Here is a 21,327-nt window from a genome sequence, read left to right on the forward strand (position 1 = left end):
TGCAGATTTATTGCAGGATTTGTATCAGCTGTAACAGAAAAAGGTTTTTTTCTTTAAAAAGGTCATTATGCTGTTGCTTATATTCTAGAGCAGAGGGGAAGTTCTGAGTTCATGTCCGCTTTAAAGTGAGGTTATGTCAAAATGGATCAGCTGCCATATCAAGGTTCTCCTCTAAAAGGTGACCATTAATGAAACAATCTTGATTGTACAATCCCCCCCCCCCCTAAATCTATGTAAATTAAGGGGACACTGAATGAATAGGCTTTGAATAACTAATGTAGGTGGTCCTTCATATTACATACAAGTGGTAAAATTGTACAATCAAAATTGTATGATCAGTGTGCACCTTAAAGGGGATCTTCAGCCTAAAGAAACATACTGTCATTAAGTTACATTAGTTATGTTAATTAGAATAGATAGGTAATATAATTTTTTACCCACCCTGTTTTAAAAGAACAGGCAAATGTTTGTGATTCATGGGGGCTGCCATCTTCTTGGTTGAAAGGAGGTGACAAGGAGCAGGAGACACAGTTCCAACTGTCCTGTGTCCTGATCACTCCTCCCAGCTGCACGTGCTAGGCTTCAACTGTCAAATTCAAAATTAAAAAAAAAAAAAAAAGAGCAACAACAATCAGAAATCCCATCATGCTTTGCACAGCATCAGGAGAAAAAAGCCCGGGCAGTTTTCTTCTGTGCAGCTAAAAATGAGGCTTGTATAAGAGAAACAAAGTTCTGATGCTGTGAAACTGTTAAACACCAAGCGTTTTCAGTTCTGCTGAGTAGATTTTTAGTCCGGAGGTTCACTTTAAGCCATTAAATCTGAAATTTTTAGTCACGCCTAAACAGATACATTATGTAAACATAAATAGGGGTATAATACCCTTTAAAAACATCACTTTATGAAAATTCTACAAACATTTATGAGACACTAGATAAGACACTGGGTAAGCAATGAAATGTTGAGGCATTACAATGACACCTGACATGTATAGGCTACAGCTAGGCAAGGATTTTTCCAGTCAATTTGATTGCATCAAATTAAATCTACTGGATGTCTGCTGACCGATTCACTATCGATTTTAGGGAGAAAAATCTCATGATCTGGGATGGGGCTGCGAAAAGAGAAGGCCAGACAGTGTTCTATCGCCGGCAACAGCTGTCGCCGCAACTGTCGCTAGTCCGCCATGTGTACTGCATGTGTATGTGGACTAGAGACAGCAACCCATAGACAATGGACGTAGCTTCCGGGGGGAGGGGGGTGGGTTTGGTTGTGAGGGGGAAAGGAGCCTTCGGCGACAGCAGCTTCCACCACATCTGTCCTGTGCGCCGTGTGTACGGCTGCTGCACAGAGGGACCTGGCGACGAGCTGTCGCGCATACGTCAAGCTTGTCAAGCTACAAGCTACAGCGACAAGCTACAGCGGTACCCAGTGTGTACCCACCATAAGCCTCCTGTGGAAATCTATTGAGATTGGGTTTGCAGTGCAGCTTAATCACAATCCAGTTGAACTCCAATCAGAAAGGTTATCGATTAGCTAGGCATATCGGGCCATAAACCTATGCCTAGCTTTATACATTTATCAAGCACAGGAGACTGTGCCTTTCCAGTTATTCAATAGTGCAGCTTATCCAGTGCCATAGAGCCAACCAATGGGGTGAGAGCGCATGAACTACTAGAGGTGGTCAATGATGTTGGATTTAACATTATTACCTAAGATGCAGTATACTAAAGCTACCACAAGAGGTCACTGTCTGTAAAGTGTGGTGATCTCTATGGAGTTGTGATGAATGTTCCTCTCTGTTCTAAGTAAGCTGCATTACCTGATGGTGTGTTTAGGTTTTATCTCTAAATGTTTTCTTCAGTAAAGAGTTCTAACTTGTTGTACTGGGTGCCTATCTGTGTGCACCAACCACTCTGCTCCATCAAATGACATGAAAATCATTCCAGCTTGGAAATGGACCAATTTCAAATTGACAGGTAGTACCACAATCAGGAGTCAGGCCTAGTGCACACCGGAGCATTTCCGCTGCGGTTTGCGATATGCTTGCGGGTGCGGATCCGCTAGGGTAATGTATTTCAATGGGCTGGTGCACACCAGAGCGGGAGGCGTTTTGCAGAAACGCATACTCCCGGGCTGCTGCAGATTTTGGATTGCGGATGCGTTTCTGCCTCAATGTTAAGTATAGGAAAAACGCAAGCCGCTCTGAAAAACGGCACTTCAGAGCGGTTTGCCAGGCGTTTTTTGTTACAGTAGCTGTTCAGTAACAGCTTTACTGTAACAATACATGAAATCTACTACACCAAAACCGCAACATAAAACCGCAAAACACTAGCTGAAACGCTACAGAAAAAGAAGAATAAGGGTTTCAAAATCTGCTAGCATTTTGCGGATCTGCTAGCGGTTTTTGGTGTGCACCAGGCCTTAGTGACAGGACTGTGTACTCTATAAAGTGCTGCGGAAAAAGTTAGTACTATACAAAACACTTTCATGTAACAGAAACCCCCTCCACCGCGCTAAAGCCTCAAGCGTGGTCACTGAAGCCTCCTCTCGACCAAATCACATGTGTTGAAAAGAAGATTATACTTGGGGCCAGCCTCAGGTGCCCCCCTTCCCCACCAAACCAGATTTCGACATCTCCCGGTACACAATTTCCTTAAAGCAGAAGAAGGATCAGCCATACTATGCCAGGAAAAAAAACACATAAGTAGATAAACACTTGATCTACTTACATAACACATGTATTATACTGTCCATGTTTTGATTTCAGTGAATGTTATATAGTAAATGCCGAGAATTCTGTTCCTGGTGGGGGCCATGTCTTTTGCCCACAGTTAAGGCTAACTCGTGATGTCATTTCTGCCCTTTTCTTTTTTTTCTTGCCTCCTCCAATCGCTGAGTCGCCTCAGCCTTGCTTGTAAACACAAGTGAGTAGGGGATTAGGTTTCAGATAAGCAGCTGGCAGGGAAATAAAGGGAAGAGGAGGAATAGATTATAGATAAAAGAACCCCCAGCATGCAATTCTTTGGCACCGACTACTAAAGGGCCAGTGTTCCTTAAGTATGTGATAACTCCAAAACATAACAGCAGGAAAAGTTTAGAAAGTTTTGAATGCAGGCTTAGCATCTTTATCACTTAATACACTCAGACCAGTTGCTGTTGAAATTTGATTTTTATGGTGACGATACAGCTTTAAGCAGAACCACCACCAAAGATCGCAACAAGACTAACGAGAACACTGTTCTCAGTAGTGGCAGGTATTAGGAAGCCAAGTACACCCTTAGAAATTAGTATTCGGTAGACAGATGCATCCCCCAAATATTACGAAGCTAGATGTTCCCCAACTATTAGATAGCCAGAAATGCCACATGATTAGGTGGCCCACTCGGTACAGGTAGCAGATGTGCCGCCCCCCCCCCCCCCCACAAAAAAGGTAGCCAAATAAGCCCCCAAGTAAGGAAAGCCAGATAACTCCCGAGTACTAATGAACCACCCAGTACAGGTAGATGTCTCCCCCCCCCCCCCCCCCAGTAATGGGAAGATTCTCCCTTATAGGTAGCAGATTTTCCCCCAGTAAAGGTAGTAGATACTCCAACAATATGCCGTTCCCCCAGTATAGGCAGCAAATGTGCCCCCTGGAATAGGCAGTTCCCCAGTATAGATAGCAGAGGTGCCCCTCTGATGGGTAGAACCTCTGCTCACCTACATGCCATTTTCAAGCGCTCCATTTTCAGTCATAGTGGCTCTCGAAGACTTGAGCAGTAAATGTTGAAGGCCTCAGAGACCAGCTCCAGGCACTCTAGTCATGTGTCTCTCACATGGACATCCTCTTCACTGTACAAAAAAAAAAAAAAAATGAACATAGATCTTTGACTGTACCAGGGAGAAAGCCAAGGGATCTAGTAAGGAAATATTTGTTGCCAAGTACGGCAAGATATAGGATAAAACAGATTAGGATATTCAACCCACCGATGCTCAACCCAATGCAGATGAAGATTGTACAACTGCAGTCTTGCTATACACAATAGCGGTTAAGGGAGGAAATAAGACTTCTCAGGCATAGTCCACACAGCCACAATTCTCAACAATAACCTGGCTCACAACAACTGTCAAGGAAGCCCAGAGCAAGCACTGCTGTGTCAAGGGGTGCCTGAGTAACCACTGCCAAGAGTTTGCTTTCTTAAAAGGGAAGGTTCAGGGAAACGTTTAAAAAAATAAAAATCCATATCCACTTACCTGGGGCTTCCTCCAGCCCGTGGCAGGCAGGAGGTGCCCTCGCCGCCGCTCCAGAGGCTTCCGGTCGTCTTCGGTGGCCGACCCGACCTGGCCAGGCCGGCTGCCAGGTCGGGCTCTTCTGCGCTCCAAGGACGGGCTCTTCTGCATCCCACGCGGGCGCGCTGACGTCAGACGTCCTCCGGGCTGTACTGCACAGGCGCAGTAGTTCTGCGCCTGCGCAGTACAGCCCGGAGGACGTCCGATGAAGTCAGCGCGCCCGCGTGGGATGCAGAAGAGCCCGTCCTTGGAGCGCAGAAGAGCCCGACCTGGCAGCCGGCCTGGCCAGGTCGGGTCGGCCACCGAAGACGACCGGAAGCCTCTGGAGCGGCGGCGAGGGCACCTCCTGCCTGCCACGGGCTGGAGGAAGCCCCAGGTAAGTAGATATGGATTTTTATTTTTTTAAACGTTTCCCTGAACCTTCCCTTTAAAACAGAAAGTATTTGCGATAATTCAGGTTGGAGTGAGCTTGAGATGTCTGGTAATTCAGGTTGGAGTGAGATAACACATCATTGCATTCCAGTGGTTCTGGAGGTGTGTTTAGCTTCTAAGGGCAACAATGGTTAATTTGCATATATTCAGCAATGATGCACTGGGAGACATCTCGAGCTCACTCCAACGTGAATTATCACAAATTCTTTCTGTTTTCAGAAAGCAAACTCTTGTTTTCCTTAGTATTTTAGTAAGGAGGCTTTTAGGACTATTGTAGCCCCTCACACACTCCAATGAGTTCTGGGTCACCATGAGCTTGCTGGTTAGTCTGTACCTCTGGTTAAATAAAAATACTTTGAGACTTCAGAGTCTCTTCAAAGAGAAACAGAGGTGGGCACATGGGACACTGAGGCATGTTCTCTGCCTCCTGACATGCCTGTGTCCCCACACCTCTGCTCTCTGCGCCCCCCCCCCCCACACACACACACACACACACTATAGCCCCTCAAGATTAGCGACAATATTTGTTGCCATCTCTGAGGTAAACATTGTGGGGAGGAATTCCCTGTTCAAGATCGCCCACCAGGGGCGTTCCTACAGAGTCTATCTCATTGGCCGCGCCCCCGCCTCCCTGCACGCTGTGAGAAACACAGTCTCTCGTTGCAGCGTTGTGACCTATAAGGTCACAAAAGTGAAAGTGGGCCAGTGCGGCCCACGGGAGTGACTTTTTTGCGGCTACCTGATCCGCTCAGCCCGCAGATTTTTATTTTGAGCCCACCTGAGGCTCTCTTTAAAAAAGGGACTCCGAGGAGTAAAAAAACAAACTAAATTGGAACTTACCTGGGGCTTTCTCCAGCCCACCGTAGGTCGGGAGGTCCCCCAGCATCCTCCTGGCTCCTCTCCCAGTCCCTCGGCAGAAATCACAACCGGCGACACCGGGGCCGAGTGTCGGGCTGACACTTCCTAAACGATGAAGCTCGTCGTCATCACGGTGGCCGGCGTGACAATGCTGCACATGCAGTTTTCTAACTGTAAACCACGCATGCTCAGTACTGTCACGCCAGCCGCTGTAATGACAAGTAGCGGCCGGCATGACGAGCAGAAGTGTCAGCCCAACAATCGGCCCCGGTCGTGATTTCTGTGGAGGAACCAGGAGAGGAGCCAGGAGACCTTCTGACCTACGGTGGGCTGGAGAAAGCCCCATGTAAGTTCCGATTTTGTTTTTTTAACTTCTCGGAGTCCCTTTAAAAGCATACCTGAAGGCAAACTAGGCGGAAAAAGTTACTTACCTCAGAAAAGAGAAGTCTCTGGATAGTCCAGTGGCTTCCTCTGCCCCCTTTGAGCTCCCCGTACCAGCACTGAGACCATCTGAACCTATTTGGACAAAGGTTCATGGATGGACGGAGTGCGGCTGCAAGGAAGAAAATGGACCCAGCCACCAGCAGTGAGCTAAGAAGGATCGGAAAACCTCTAGAGGATCCAAAGTCTTCCCTCTGAGGCAAGCATCTAGCTTTTTGGTTTTGTAAAGGTCATAGGTTGGCTTTAAAGAGACACTGAAGCCTCTTAAAATCCTACGTTTTATTCAACATTTATCTTCAACACTATCAGCCCTGTTAAAACGATGCATCCCCGCAGCAGAAAGCAGTTTACAAACCCCCAAATGCCGGGCAAAAATCCACAACTTTCTTGGTCGTGGATTTTGCTGCCCAGGGAGGCAGAGCTTTGAGCTGCAGCTCTGGCTCCATTCACGTCAATCCCCGCCTCTCCCCCGCCCCTCTGCCTTCCTTCACTGAGAGAGGCGGCGATTGACACGCTTGGAGGTAGAGCTACAGCCCGAAGCTCTGCCTCTATGAGGAAGCGCTTCCCGCATTTTCCCACGGGGATTTGGGGGGGGAGGGGTTCATAAACAGCTTTCTGCCGGGGTGATGCAGCGTTTTAGGAGGGCTGATAGTGCTGACAATAAATGTTGAATAAAAAGTGGGATTTTAGGAGACTTCAGAGTCTCTTTATTGCCCATTTATAAACCGGCCAATATGTCTTAGGCTCTTCTCTTTACTCAGGACTAGGAATAGCAATGCTTAGAAGAACTCATGGAGAAGCATGTGATCAGTCTGATCATCTGATGGATTTATAAGCCTCTGATTTGCTTTGATGACTTCCTGGTGTAATGCATGATCATGACCAGCAAATCAGGGCCTTACAAATCCATCAGCTGATCAAACTGATCACATGCTTCTCCATGAGTTCTCCTAAGCATTGCCATGCCTATGGTCAATGACATGCGGACTTATTCAACTTGTGTAGAAATGTAACACAAACTGTAAGCGGATTGAAATGGAGCCAATCAAAAATTGGCAGGAACTGCAACTGATTGGCCCAAATCCAAACTGCATAGGATTTGACAAACATTTACATGCAAACCGGAAATATCAGCAGACCAGCTCTACCAATGAGAGGGTAGTAAGCAGCAAACCAAACATCAGGTATACCATGCAAGGACATGGGTTAGCAGTCCGTGAAAAGACTCAATGCAGTTCTTCAGGCCCAGGGCCCCTTTGTCTGCTGGGGTCTGAACCAAGGTTTAAACTATGGTCCCATAAAACTACTAAAAAAAGAAGAAGCATGGACCGTCAATGAGGTACCAATAACACCAGCGAGTATTAAACACACAAAATATAAAATAAATTATATCTGTGTTATAAGAAGCGGTAAATATTATTTATAACTGTTAATTACACAACAGACCGTCTGCGTACAAGACTGTGTACCGTCAACACTGTGTTCCATCACAGCAAGTCCATCTCCCATAAGATTTGATCTCTACCATAACTGCTGTCGATATCCGAATACAGATATTCCAAGCATTTTAAGTTCTGTTACGGGATGCGCTCCCGATGACCTGTTCACAGAGGAGATTGATACAGCATGACCACCATGCTCCTCTTGAACGTTTAGGACCTCAGTCAGTTGGGTCAAGTCTTCTCTTGGCCTTTGTGGCTTCTCGCATCTCCGATTCCACATTTGTGGCTTGTGGTTTGGGGGTGGAGGTAAAGCAAGGTTTCTCCTCTTGGACAAGCCTTCCTTTCACCGAAGATGGGATTCCGGAGGCGAGTAGGTGAAACCTTTGATTTACTAAATGTGCCTCAGTTTCCGTAATTCCAGAATCATCATGTGATACATCAGACTCCTCACAGAGACTACTGGTATCATCACCTATGCTCCTCTGGAAGTTGCTGTTGGTAGCCAAACTCAGAATAGGACTGACACATATAACTGGAATAGTCACGGTCTCAGTTTCTGGTTCTTCTTTGAGGGGGCTGTCGGTGTGAAGTTTCAAGACACCTTCTGGGATGTCCACACAGTGTGAATCCTTCCCAGGCAGGACTTCATCAGCATGTGCGCTGAAGTACAGAGTTGGACTTCCAAGGCCTCCATTGGTTGAGCAGCCACGCGCATTACTTTCCGAAGCTTTTCCAGATGACCTACCCTCATGCGCTTTATTTCTCACATCCTTTGGAGCTACGTGTTCACAAGTTTTGGAGTTCCCAAGAGACACGTAAGTAGAACCTTCATGTGGAACATACTTACAGTCTTGGCCAACATCCATTTGTCCTGGCCTCATCACCAACTGTTTAAACTTCGAAGAACAAGATGTAGGGCTTTCCAAATTCTTTTGGTCGTCTTGAACATTGTTCTGAAATAATGGTTGCTCAGGGTTTTGTGCATATCCAAGTGAAAAAAGGTCCCCAAAACCGCCATCGCCAAAGGCAGCATTGATTTTTGACAGATTTCCAGTTTTCATAGCGAGTTTAAGCAGAAGCAGGTGATGCTGCTTATCGGCGGCCTTCATCCAGGCGAGGTCTTCACTGGCGGCTACAGCTTCCTGGTTTCCAGTCTTTGGACTCAGGTCTTCTCCCCCAAGTAGGTCATTGGCCTCCTTTTTGGCGGTTCGACTCCACCATCTAGAGGAAAGAACAGATTCTTCTGGCTTGCCGTGACTTTTCCCTATTTTCTTAAAGCTTTGTGAGATTTCTGTCGACTTTGGGTGCAGCAAAGTGTAGTAAATGATTAAGGCGGCACAACCTGCAAAAGAGAGAGAGTCATGATAAAATTCCATCAGGTTTAGGCTATTCATCTACTGCATTCAATAACAATTCTTTAGGAAAATTAAAGAGGGCTACTTTTAAAAGACTACTATCGCAAAAAAATTGTAAAATATAAAGTGTGTGTGTTGTGTGTTTATGTATAAAGTAATATGTGCATTTGTTCCCAAACAAAATGCACTATAAATTACATTTTCCAATGTCACTGTCACTTACAGTAGGGAGTAACCCACCGCCTCATCGGGGCAAGAAGGGTTTTTTTTTCAAAAACACTGAATGGCAGTTGCTTTGTTCAACTGCTAAAATAGCATGCAAGTGAGTAAGGAGGCTGACCAGCTCCTTATACAGATCTTTTACAGGAGGTGCCTTAGTCTTTACTAAGGACTACAGTGAATACTAAAAATCTCCCCCCCCCCCCCCTAAAAAAAATTAAAAAATATTGCAGCAGCAATCAGATCCCACCAACAGAAAGCTCGGTTAGTGGCAAGATTAATTTGGGTGGCAAGTTGTATGGCCGAGTAATAAACTGTTAAAGCTGCAGTGTGCTGATTTGTGAAAAATAGCCTGGTAACTAGGGGGGATGTAAGCCTGCGGTGCTCAAGAGTTTAAGGAGTGGTGACCAGAAATGCAGGCTGACAAAAATATAAAATATAATAATTATACGCCTTAAAGACCACCTTATTTATGAAGGGGTTGTCTCATGTTGTATAGTAGTAATCAGTGCTTTCATAACCTACTGGGATTACCCTACAGTGGCAATCTGCAGGCGCATACACTTGAATGGAACCTTGGATTGTATTCTGCAAACAGCTCCTTACCACCTTCCATTGTTTGTGATGGTCCTGGGACTCCACAGCAAACTGTAGCCTAATTGTAGCCGCAAAGCTGGGGCCTCAAAACACAGCATTGATTAGGTTAGCACTCACGCCTTGCAGCACTGGGTCCCAGATTTTCATCCCAGCCAGGGCACTGTCAGCATGGAGTTTGTATGTTCTCTCCATGTCTGTGTCTCTGGTTTCCTCCCACATTCCAAAATCATACAGATAAGTTAATTGGCTTCCCCCTAAATTGTCCCTATACTACGATACCAATGCTGGGCATACACGGCGTCGAGGGAGGCTTATCAATCGAACCTGATGGCTCGATTGATAATATCCGACGTGTCCAATCACCAGGGGGATCAATTCCACGCTCGATACCCGCTGGCGGACAATAGCGGGGAATCGAGCGGAAGATAAGAAGCGTCGGCGGGGACGAGCGGGAATCAATCCGGGCGCACGCGCAGACGAGTGGGGGCTAATCGGCCGCCGGATCGACCGTGTATGCCCAGCATTACACTACAGGGTACATACATAGACATACGACTATGGTAGGGGTTAGATTGTGAGCTCCTCTGAGGACAGTTAGTGACATGACTATGTACTCTGTAATGTGCTGCAGAAGATGTCAGTGCTATATAAATACATAATAATAATAATATTGTAGGACATTAGACTGACTATTGTAGGATTAGATTGTGAGCTCCTCTGAGGACAGTCAGTGACATGAGTAATGTACTCCGTAATGTGCTGCAGAAGATGTCAGTGCTATATAAATACATAATAATAATATGGTAGGGCATTACACTATGACTATAGAGGGGATTAGACTGTGAGCTCCTCTGAGGAGTGTCAGTGACATGACTATGTACTCTGTACAGAGCTGCAGAAGATGTCAGTGCTATATAAATACATAATAATAATAATAATATTGTAGGACATTAGACTGACTATTGTAGGATTAGATTGTGAGCTCCTCTGAGGACAGTCAGTGACATATGTACTCTGTAAAGTGCTGCAGAAGATGTCAGTGCTATATAAATACATAATAATAATATGGTAGGGCATTACACTATGACTATAGAGGGGATTAGACTGTGAGCTCCTCTGAGGAGTGTCAGTGACATGACTATGTACTCTGTACAGAGCTGCAGATCCCTCATGCTTCAGGTGTCCTTTAAAAAAAGAAAACTGGAGAGAGGTATATGGAGGCTGCCATGTTTATTTACTTTTAAGCAATACCAGTTGCCTGGCTGTCCTACTGATCCTCTGCCTCAATACTTTCAGCCATAGGCCCTGAACAAAGCATGCAGCAGATCAGGCGTTTCTGACAATATTGTCAGATCTGACAAGATTAGCTGCATGCTTGTTTCTGATGTGATTCAGACACTACTGCAGCCAAATAGATCAGCAGGGCTGCCAGGCAACTGGCATTGTTTATTTCCTTTGAAACATGGCTCCATAGTCTTCTCACTTCAGTTCTTCTTCAACGTGTTTTCATCTGTTTGCAGTGATGTGCTGCGGAGGGACTGCATGAAGAGAGCCAACGCTGAACTTGTGACGTATACTCCGTCGATTGCCACGCATTTGATATCCTCTTTCCAGCTTGGCCAATCGAGAAGACTGTTTAGATGCTACAAATCTACAGCTAGAGTCAGAAGGGGCACCCGCCTTTATTCAATTTGTCCTGATCTACATGACTAATAAGTCAATAAAAACTGAAAAGCAAAAGTAACAAAAAGCAATTAAAACATGAATTAAGCGACATGGAACTTCGTAAGACCGCTGTCCTGTTGTGCTGAGTGACAGCAGCAACCACATTTGCTCGTTCCAAGGCAGTGTGTAAAACATGGGGAATTACCATTAAATTAAAATAACCATGGTTCGCTGGCTAACAATGAGCCCCATTGAAGAAAGGCCTGCACGTCAGTTACGCCGTTAACAAGGCAAAAATGAATTATACAGAGTGTGTCTGAGTCACTCACCAATCAGGAAGCCGGACAGGACGGCCACTGACAGCTTCACGTTGCTCCACACCGCCCCCTGCAGGAAGTCTGTGGCCAGCAGCAGCAGAATGCAGTTTTCCAGCAACATAATCTACGGAAAAACATAGGAAATGATGGGGTGTTTTTCATACAATTCTCAAAAGGCTGGTTTCAGTGAGGATTTCCAAGGCTGCAGCAACTAGACTTCTCTATTCTTCCCACCGCTCCTCATCTGCTGCTTCTCTCTGGCTTCCAGAGGTTAGGTCTGCATATAATGCCCAGCCTCTGTTGCTATACAGTTCTCCACCCAGGCCCCCCTCCCCTGCACTCTGCTGTGCCCCCAAAATAAAACCGCTGTGCTAGCAACCCACAGCGTGTCACTAGCAAGCTGTTTACATGTAACCTGTCACTCTCACCGCTCCCCCGCCTCCTCTATATTTTCACTCCCCGCCTTCGTCCCTTCCCCCCAATCAGCGGGGAGGGAAGGGACGCAGGTGAGGAGGGGAGATATAGAGGAGGCGGGGGAGCGGCGAGAGTGACAGTGGCCATGTAAACAGCTTGCTAGCGACACTCTGTGGGTTGCTAGCACAGCGGTTTTATTTTGGGGGCACAGCAGAGTGCAGGGGAGGGGGGGGCCTGGGGGAGAACTGTATAGCAATATAGGCTGGGCATTATATGCAGACCCAGCCTCTGTGTGCTAAAAGGAGTTGTAAAACCCACCTTGGGTTCTCTTCAACCACCCTGGCGTTCTATTAAGATCGCCAGGGCGGCTGCGGGAGGGTTTTTTTTAAATAAAAAAAAAAAAACTATTCCATGCAGCCAACTGAAAGTTGGCTGCATGAAAGCCCACTAGAGGGCGATCCCGATCCGTAATTCTGATCGCCTCCGGCGGTCAGAATTAACAAGGAAGGCTGCAATGAGCAGCTACGCTGGGCTCGGGCGGCTGGGGGGACCCTCTTTTGCCGCTGCTCGCGGCGGATCGCCGCAGAGCGGCGGCAATCGGGTAGCACACGCGGCTGGCAAAGTGCCGGCTGCGTGTGCTGCTTTTTATTTCAGTAAAATCGGCCCAGCAGGGCCTGAGCGGCACCCTCTGGCGGTAATGGACGAGCTGAGCTCGTCCATACCGCTAAGGTGGTTAAATTTCACTGTGCCTTTAAAGAGACTCTGAAGCCATATAAAAGACAAGTTTTTACTTCTTATTTAGTTTCAGGAGGATAGTCAGGGCTAAAATGCCGCATTCCCTCGGCAAAACGAGGGATTTATAACCCCCCCAAATCCTAGGGCAAAAATTCACAACTTTCAAAGTCGTGGATTTTGCCGCCCGGGGAGGCAGAGCTTAGCGTTGTAGCTCTGCCTCCATTCGCGTCAATGCACCGCTTCTCCCCGCCTCTCTCAGTGAAGGAAGAAAGAAAGGGTCGGGGAGAGGCGGCGATTGATGTGAGGAGAGCTACAGCGCTAAGCTCTGCCTCTACCAGGAAGCGCTCCCTTGGTTTTGCCCCGTGGATTTAGGGGTTATAAAACACTCGTTCTGCTGCGGAAATGCAGCGTTTTAGCCCTGACTATCATCCTTAAAGAGAATCTGTACTCTAATATTCTTACAATAAAAAGCATACCATTCTATTCATTATTTTCTCCTGTGCCCCTCTGTGCTGTTTCTGCCACTCTCTACTGCAATCCTGGCTTGTAATTAACAGTTTTAGGCAGTGTTTACAAACAAACTAACCAGCTTCTAATAGGCTCAGCTAAGCATAGTGTGTGAGTCATTCACAGTGTGCAGGGGGCCTGCAGAGGGTGTGTATCGCTTCTACCAATCACAAGCAGCCCTGCACATTCCACACAATCAATCCTTAGCCCGACAAACAGGACAGAGGAAAGATACATTGATTTATTACAGAGACAGTGCAGTTAGGAAAGGCTGCAGTAAGCCAGAGCAGATTAAAACAGGCATAGGAACTTATAGGACAGAAGAACTAAGGCTGAAAAATTTGTTACAGAGTCTCTTTAAAGAGACTAACAAAATTTTCTGCCTTATTTCTTCTATCCTATACCTGTTCTAATGTGGTCTGGATTACTGCAGCCTTTTCTAGTTGCACTGCCTTTGTAATATATCTAATCTCTTTTTTGTCAACACAGAGGAATGCTGCCTCTGCTGTGATAGGGAGAAGTTATGCATGCCCTCTGCATGCCCCCTGCAGGCTCTGTGTGTGTGCTTTGTTTAACCTCCTCAGCGGTATAGACGACTATACACGTCCATCGCCGCCGGAGGTCGCCGCTCAGGCCCTGCTGGGCCGATTTGAGCGAAATAAAAAGCAGCACACGCAGCCGGCACTTTGCCAGCCGCGTGTGCTGCCTGATCCGCCGCGAGCAGCGGCGAAAGAGGGTCCCCCCAGCCGCCCGAGCCCTGCGCAGCCGGAACTAAAAGTTCCGGCCAGCGCTAACGGCTGGATCGGAGGTGGCTGACGTCAGGACGTCGGCTGACGTCCATGACGTCACTCCGCTCGTCGCTATGGCGACGATGTAAGCAAAACAAGGAAGGCTGCTCATTGCGGCCTTCCTTGTTTATTCTGGGCGCCGGAGGCGATCGGAAGAACGCCTCCGGAGCGCCCTCTAGTGGGCTTTCATGCAGCCAACTTTCAGTTGGCTGCATGAAACAGTTTTTTTTTAATTAAAAAAAAACAAAAAAAAAAACCTCCCGCAGCCGCCCTGGCGATCTTAATAGACCGCCAGGGAGGTTAACCCTCACAGACAGGTCTCTGCTCTCTGTTTCAGCTTGTCATGCTGAGAAATTGTGAGAATCCTGACTGGAGTGCAGATAATTCACTATGTAATAAAAACTCGTAGTATACTGTAACATGATACCCTATGTTAGTTACCTGGTAACTTCATTTTTAGTAACCTCCAGGACAGGTCCACCATGAGACGACATAGGCTCCTCCCAGGAACAGGAAACGTCCAATTGAGTACTCTATAAATTTTATCAGACACCCTCACTCGCCAGTATAACACAAGAACTGTTCTTTAGGTAACACCAAGGGTGTCATTCATATTATTATCATTAATATAAACATATATATATAAACATATATATATATATATATATATATATATATATATATATATATATATATATATATATATATATATATATATATATATATATATATATATATATATATATATATATATATATATATATATATATATATATATATATATATATATATATATATATATATATATATATATATATACACATATATACACATACCCATACATACATATATATATATATATATATACACATACATATATACATACATATCCCTTAAGTAGGGTGGGTTACGGACCTGTCCTGGAGGTTACTAAAAATGAAGTTACCAGGTAACTAACATAGGGTTTTTCCAGTAACCTCCAGGACAGGTCCACCATGAGAAGATGGGCAAGAATCTTACCATTTAGGGTGGGTTAGCTGCCTGCAGAACTTTTCTTCCAAAGGATTGCTGTCTTGCAGACATCAGATTCACCCTGTAATGTCTTGAGAAGGTGCCAAGGCTTGACCACGTAGCTGCTCTACAGATTTCCTCCGGCGTAGCGCCCGCTCTGAAGGCCCATGACGTAGCTGTTGCCCTAGTAGAATGGGCTCTTACAACCCCTGATAAGTTTGACCCTGTCAACTTATAAGCCTCCTCTATACATAATCTTATCCACTTTGCTATTGTTCTTTTAGACATCTTCATGCCCTTAGAAGCCCCTATAGTATTTATAAATAAAGCTCTAGACCTTCTAATATCTGCTACTGCTTCTAAATAATTTATCAAACATCTTCTGACATCCAATGATGGTTCTGTATTATAAGAAGGTAACGTAATCTCCTGAGATCTGTGAAACCTCGTAGATACTTTCGGTAGAAATTCTTCACATGTCTTCAGAATCACCTTATCATTGTAGATAGTGCAGAATGGTTCATCGCAACATAAAGCCTCCATCTCATGACTGAAACCTGGCTTTCTGAACCAGTTGGCCCCACCCTGGAGGCTGCCGTGCCAACAAACTATTCCGGAAACTATTCCGTGATATACTGCAACAGGAAAGAACGCAGGGGAGGAGGGGTTGCACTTTGCTTTAGATCAGCTTTGAAAATCAGACCACTTACTGTAGGTCCTACCAACTCGTTTGAATGCTTGGGGGTGCAACTTTCAGCTGAGAAAAACATTAACATATTGCTGATCTACCGCCCACCAGAAAAACACTCAGACTTCCTTAAGGAACTTGTAGACCTCCTATGCAACCTAACACTGGAACACCCCAGATGGATTGTTCTTGGAGATTTCAATACAAGGGTGGATGACTCCTCTTCAAAACTTGGAATAGAGCTACCTCGTGCCTTACATGAACTGGGCTTCCTCCAATCAATCAGCTCTGCTACTCACAGGAAAGGCCACACTCTGGACCTTATATTCCATACTGGGCTGTCAATAGCCAATGTGGAAATTAATCCTGTTGCCTGGTCAGACCATCACACTATCCACTTCTCCCTCTCAATACCAGCTGTCAAACACCAGGTCAAGAATCAAATAAAATATCGCCGCTTAAAAGGGCTAACACCTCAACATATCCGAGATAACCTTAGCTTTGATGAATTGACTGACTCCAGCTTGGACCCTGATACTCTGGTGTTTAAATACAACAAATGTGTGTCCTCCACCTTTGAGACCATTGCTCCTCTGCGCACCAAATATCTTACTCCACACCATCATGCACAGTGGTTTGATAACGCTATAAAAGAGCTGAAAAGACAAGGCCGAAAACTTGAGAGACTGTGGCGCAAATCTCAGTCCCCAGAAGACAAACATGCCTTAATCCTCCACTTGAAGAGCTACCAAAAGGTAATCACGGGAAAAAAAATCATCCTTTCTATCACAAGAGATTGCAAATGCAGTTAACAAACCAGCCCAACTGTTCCGCACAGTGGAAAAACTCTGCAACCCGGCATGTCAAAAACTTAACATCGAGTCTTCAAAGGACCTCTGTGACCAATTTGCCCATTTCTTCACAGACAAAGTCTCCGCTATAAGGTCCGACATCCAACTTACAGCATCTGAGCCTAATATATCGCTGAAGACCATTAGCAGAGACAATGTAACACCTTGGTCAAACTTCAAAGAAATTGATGAAGAAGTCACATCAAGCATCCTCCTTCACGTCCGCCTAACTACCTGTGACCTAGATCCTGGCCCAACACAGTTCATGTTGAACTGCCCCGACCTGTTCGTACCGGTATTCCTAAAAATTGTTAACTGTTCCTTAAAATCAGGGATATTTCCTGCTTTACTGAAGGAAGCAATCATCAGGCCTCTCCTCAAAAAACCCTCCCTGGACCCAGATGCAATGACCAGCTACAGACCTGTCTCTAACCTTCCCTTTCTGGGCAAGCTAATTGAAAAAGCTGTTTAACTCCAGCTAGAAGCCAAAATCCTACAAAACAACAGTTATGACCCATTCCAGTCTGGCTTCAGGAAACACCACAGCACTGAAACGGCCCTCATCCAAATATGCAACCACCTGCTCATGGCAAGAGACAGAGGAGAGTGCTCCATCCTCATACTGCTAGACCTTTCTGCAGCCTTTGATACAGTTGACCATGACATCTTGATAAACAGGCTACAGGAATACTGCGGCATTGATGGCATAGTTCTTCAGTGGTTCCAATCCTTCTTGAGTGGCAGAACCCAAAAAGTGTCTATGGGGCCCTTCCTGTCCACCCCTGTATCACTTAGGTATGGGGTGCCCCAGGGCTCAATCCTCTCTCCCCTGCTTTTCACGATTTACATGTTACCGCTGGGAAAACTAATCCAAAAACATGGCCTGACATACCACTGCTATGCAGACGACACTCAACTATATCTTTCCTTCAAGCCTGGTGTGACAGACCCAACTATAAACGCCTGCTTACGTGAACTACAGCAATGGATGAATGACAACTGGCTGAAACTAAATGCAGACAAAACTGAAGTCCTTCTGATAGGAGGGCAGAGCATGATAACAAAACAACTTAACTTGCAGTCTTCACCACTGGGAATAGGAGGCACGGATCTGCGCAGCTCTGATCATGTGCGTAGCCTGGGAGTTCTAATTGATTGGGATTTAAAGTTCAGAACTCAAATCTCTGCTGTGGTGAAATCATCCTATTTTCACCTGAAGAACATTGCAAAAATCAAGCACCTCATACCCCCAGAAGATCTGCCAACCTTAGTCCACGCCTTCATCACATCCCGACTGGACTACTGCAATGCTCTCTACACTGTCCTTCCAAAAAAGAAGGTCTTGTACCGACTACAGCTGATACAGAATACTGCTGCCAGACTGCTAACCAACCAACCCCGTCACTGCCACATAACGCCAGTCCTGCACTCCCTTCACTGGCTACCTATAGAATGGAGGGTCCTATTCAAGATCGGCCTACTGACATTTAAATCCCTGAATAATTTAGGCCCTGGATACATGAAAGATATGTTGCAGCTGCGTAGCAATCCCCGCATTCTCAGATCAACAGGTTCTAATAATCTAGTCATACCCAGAGTCCACTTGGAAACTTTTGGTCCCAGAGCCTTCTGTCATGCTGCCCCTACGTTTTGGAACTCCTTACCTCAACAGATCAGGACAGCTCCATTCCTGGACGTGTTTAAATCCAGACTGAAAACCCACCTGTTCAGTTTGGCATTTGCAGAAATATAACTTTTGTTGTGTGAATACTTCATCCTACTAATTACTGAATCTGAGAGAGCCTAAGCGCTTTGAGTCCTATGGGAGAAAAGCGCTATAGAAATGTTATTGTATTGTATTGTATTGTATTGTATCTCACTTACTCTTCTGGCTGACGTAATTGCTATTAAGAATATCGTTTTCATTGTTAATAACTTCAGTGATATATCTGACAATGGTTCAAAGGGCTCTTTCTTCAACACCCCCAAGACTAAGGATAAATCCCAGGTAGGGATCTTCCTAACAACCAATGGTCTCTTCCTCTCTATAGATCTAAAAAATTGAATGATAAGAGGATCCTCTGCTAACTTAACATTTAAAAATGTTGACAATGCCGCCACTTGGACCTTCATAGTACTAAGGGCTAAGTTCTTCTCCATTCCATCCTGCAGAAATTCCAAAACCATAGGAATAGTATCACCTGAAAACCCTGACTGTTTCTGCCACATATTGAACGTCTTCCAATATTTTAGATATATCTTACGAGTTATATTCTTTCTACAGTCTAATATTGTCGTAATTACTCTCTCTGAAAGACCCCTTTTTCTCAGAGGAGACCTCTCAGAAGCCAAGCGGACAGGTTTAGATTTGGAATGCAACCTGGGCCTCTTCTTGACTTCAAGATCACTGATTCCTTTTGTGGAATCCTCCATGGACCGTCCAATCTCATCTTTAGAAGTATTGGATACCAACTTCTTCTTGGCCAGTCTGGTGTTATCATGATCACCGTAGTCCTTGACTGTATCAACTTCTGTAACACCCGAGGTATTAACTGAATCGGAGGAAATGCATACGCCTTGTTGAATACCCATTTCTGGCTCAGTGCATCCACTGCCTCTGCCCCCTCTCTGGGATTCAGTGAATAAAATCTTTTGCATTTTGTGTTTTGTCTGTTCGCGAATAGGTCTATTTGAGGACGACCCCACTTCCTGACTAATACTCTGAATATCCTGTTTGATATCTCCAACTCTGTATTCGATAGTCTGTGTCTGCTTAGAAAATCCGCCATGTTGTTCAAAGATCCCTTTAGATGAATTGCTGATAACGATAGGAGATTCTCTTCTGCTAACATCAATATTTCCATCGAGAGCTCTAGAAGCTTTTTTGATCTCGTTCCTCCCTGACGATTTATGTATGCCACAGCTGTGGTATTGTCTGTCCTGATCTGAACATGCTGTCCCCTTAATAGATGTAATGACTGCATCAGAGATTCTTTTATTGCTCTTAGTTCCCTGTAATTTGAGGACTGGTTTCTTACTGTTCTTGTCCAAAGACCCTGAAGAATTCTTCCCTCTAAATGTGCACCCCATCCTAGTAGGCTTGCATCTGTAGTCACCACCTTCTGTGTGGGATAACTCCATAATCTTCCCTCTGTGAGGACCTTCTCTGTCAACCACCATTCTAGTGACTTTAGAACTAGTTCCGGTAACGTTAATGTCTTCTCTAGATCCTCCTGTTTCTTGCTCCAGTTCTCCATCATCCAGAACTGTAGGTTTCTCGTGTGCATTAGAGCCCACTGAACAGCTGGAGAAGTTGATGTTAGAAATCCTAATACCTTCATGATTTCTCTTATTGACATGGTTGGATCTGCCTTGCAATCTACTATAATTCTTTTTGTCTTTAATACTTTTTCTTCCGTCAGATAAAGTCTCTGTGTCTGTGAGTCTATCAAGACTCCTAGAAATTGTATTCTTGATGTTGGTTGAAGAACCGACTTGTCCCAGTTTATGATCCATCCCAGATTCTGTAACTGCTCTAGAACCGTCTCTGTGTGATCCTCTGCCTGTTTGTTCGACTCTGCCACAATCAGAAGGTCGTCCAGATAAGGGATAACTAGAATCCCCTTTGTGTGAAAGTCTTTTATTACCTCTCCCATTACTTTTGAAAATATTCGGGGAGCTGACGATATTCCAAACGGTAGGACCTTGAATTGAAAGTGCTGAACTAGTTTCTTTTTCTTTACCGCAAATCTTAGGAATTTCTGGGACGAGTCTCTTACTGGGATGTGCCAGTATGCATCCCTTAGGTCGATATTTGTCATTACACATCCTGGGGTCAGTAAGTTTCTTACAGAAAAAAAATCGATCCCATCCTGAATCTTAGATAAGATACAAAGGGATTTAAAGGCTTTAGATTGAGTATTAACCTGAACTTCCCCGTCGGTTTTCGTACCAGGAAAATCGTCGAGTAAAATCCTTTGTGTTCCTGACTCTTTGGAACAGGGACCACTACCTCTTCCTTCACCATATTCTCTATGCTGTTTACCAACGCGAATCTCCTTTCCTTGTCTCTTGGAAGAGGAGTCGCCACAAATCTTTTTCTTGGAAATGATTGAAACTGAATTTTGTATCCCTGTCTTACCAGATTGAGAATGAAATCGTTTTTTGTTATTTTTGACCATTGGGAATAATACTGCATTAGCCGACCCCCAACTCTTCCTTTGGCGTCACTTTTTTTCTTTATTGTCTGTGTTACGAAAAAGAAAATTCCTTTTCGCTCCTTCCTTATTAATGGCCCAGGGTTTCTTTCTCTGTTGAAACTTATCCCTATTATCCTGCCTGTTTCTCCTGAAAAATCTTTTGTTCTGAATAAACTTCTTTTTCTTCGGAAACCCTTTCTTCCTATCGGAAGTTCTCTCCAATATTTCATCCAGCTGGGCTCCGAACAGCAGTTCTCCATCAAAAGGTATATTACACACCCTAGCTTTGGAGGCCTGACTTCCATCCCAGTTTTTTATCCAGAGATTACGTCTGGCCGTATTAATTAATGCACTTGTTCTAGCATTTACTCTAATATTTTCTGCTGCAGCATCCGTAATATAATCTGTAGCCTTGGCTACAACCTCTAATGATTCTAAAATTTCTTTTGTAGATGCCCCCCTCTCAACATTTTCCTGAACCTTCTTTACCCAAAGGGCTAATACTCTTGAAACACAAGTCGTAGCTGCCGCAGGTCTA

General features: G+C 45.0%; 1 protein-coding gene across 1 annotated transcript in view; it reads right to left on the minus strand.

Moving 5' to 3' along the window:
* Positions 1 to 7,011: 7,011 nt before the first annotated feature.
* XKR5 (XK related 5) overlaps positions 7,012 to 21,327 on the minus strand; it is a 36,303-nt gene continuing 21,987 nt past the window's right edge. Inside the window, exons 6-7 of the mRNA XM_068279002.1 lie at positions 11,609 to 11,720; positions 7,012 to 8,785 (exon numbers count right to left, since the gene is read on the minus strand). Of these exons, the coding sequence (XP_068135103.1) occupies positions 7,662 to 8,785; positions 11,609 to 11,720 (1,236 nt within the window). The 3' untranslated portion in view covers positions 7,012 to 7,661. The remainder of the gene's footprint in view (positions 8,786 to 11,608; positions 11,721 to 21,327) is intronic.

The sequence above is a fragment of the Hyperolius riggenbachi genome, chromosome 4, assembly GCF_040937935.1.
Source record: "Hyperolius riggenbachi isolate aHypRig1 chromosome 4, aHypRig1.pri, whole genome shotgun sequence".
Classification (NCBI taxonomy): domain Eukaryota; kingdom Metazoa; phylum Chordata; class Amphibia; order Anura; family Hyperoliidae; genus Hyperolius; species Hyperolius riggenbachi.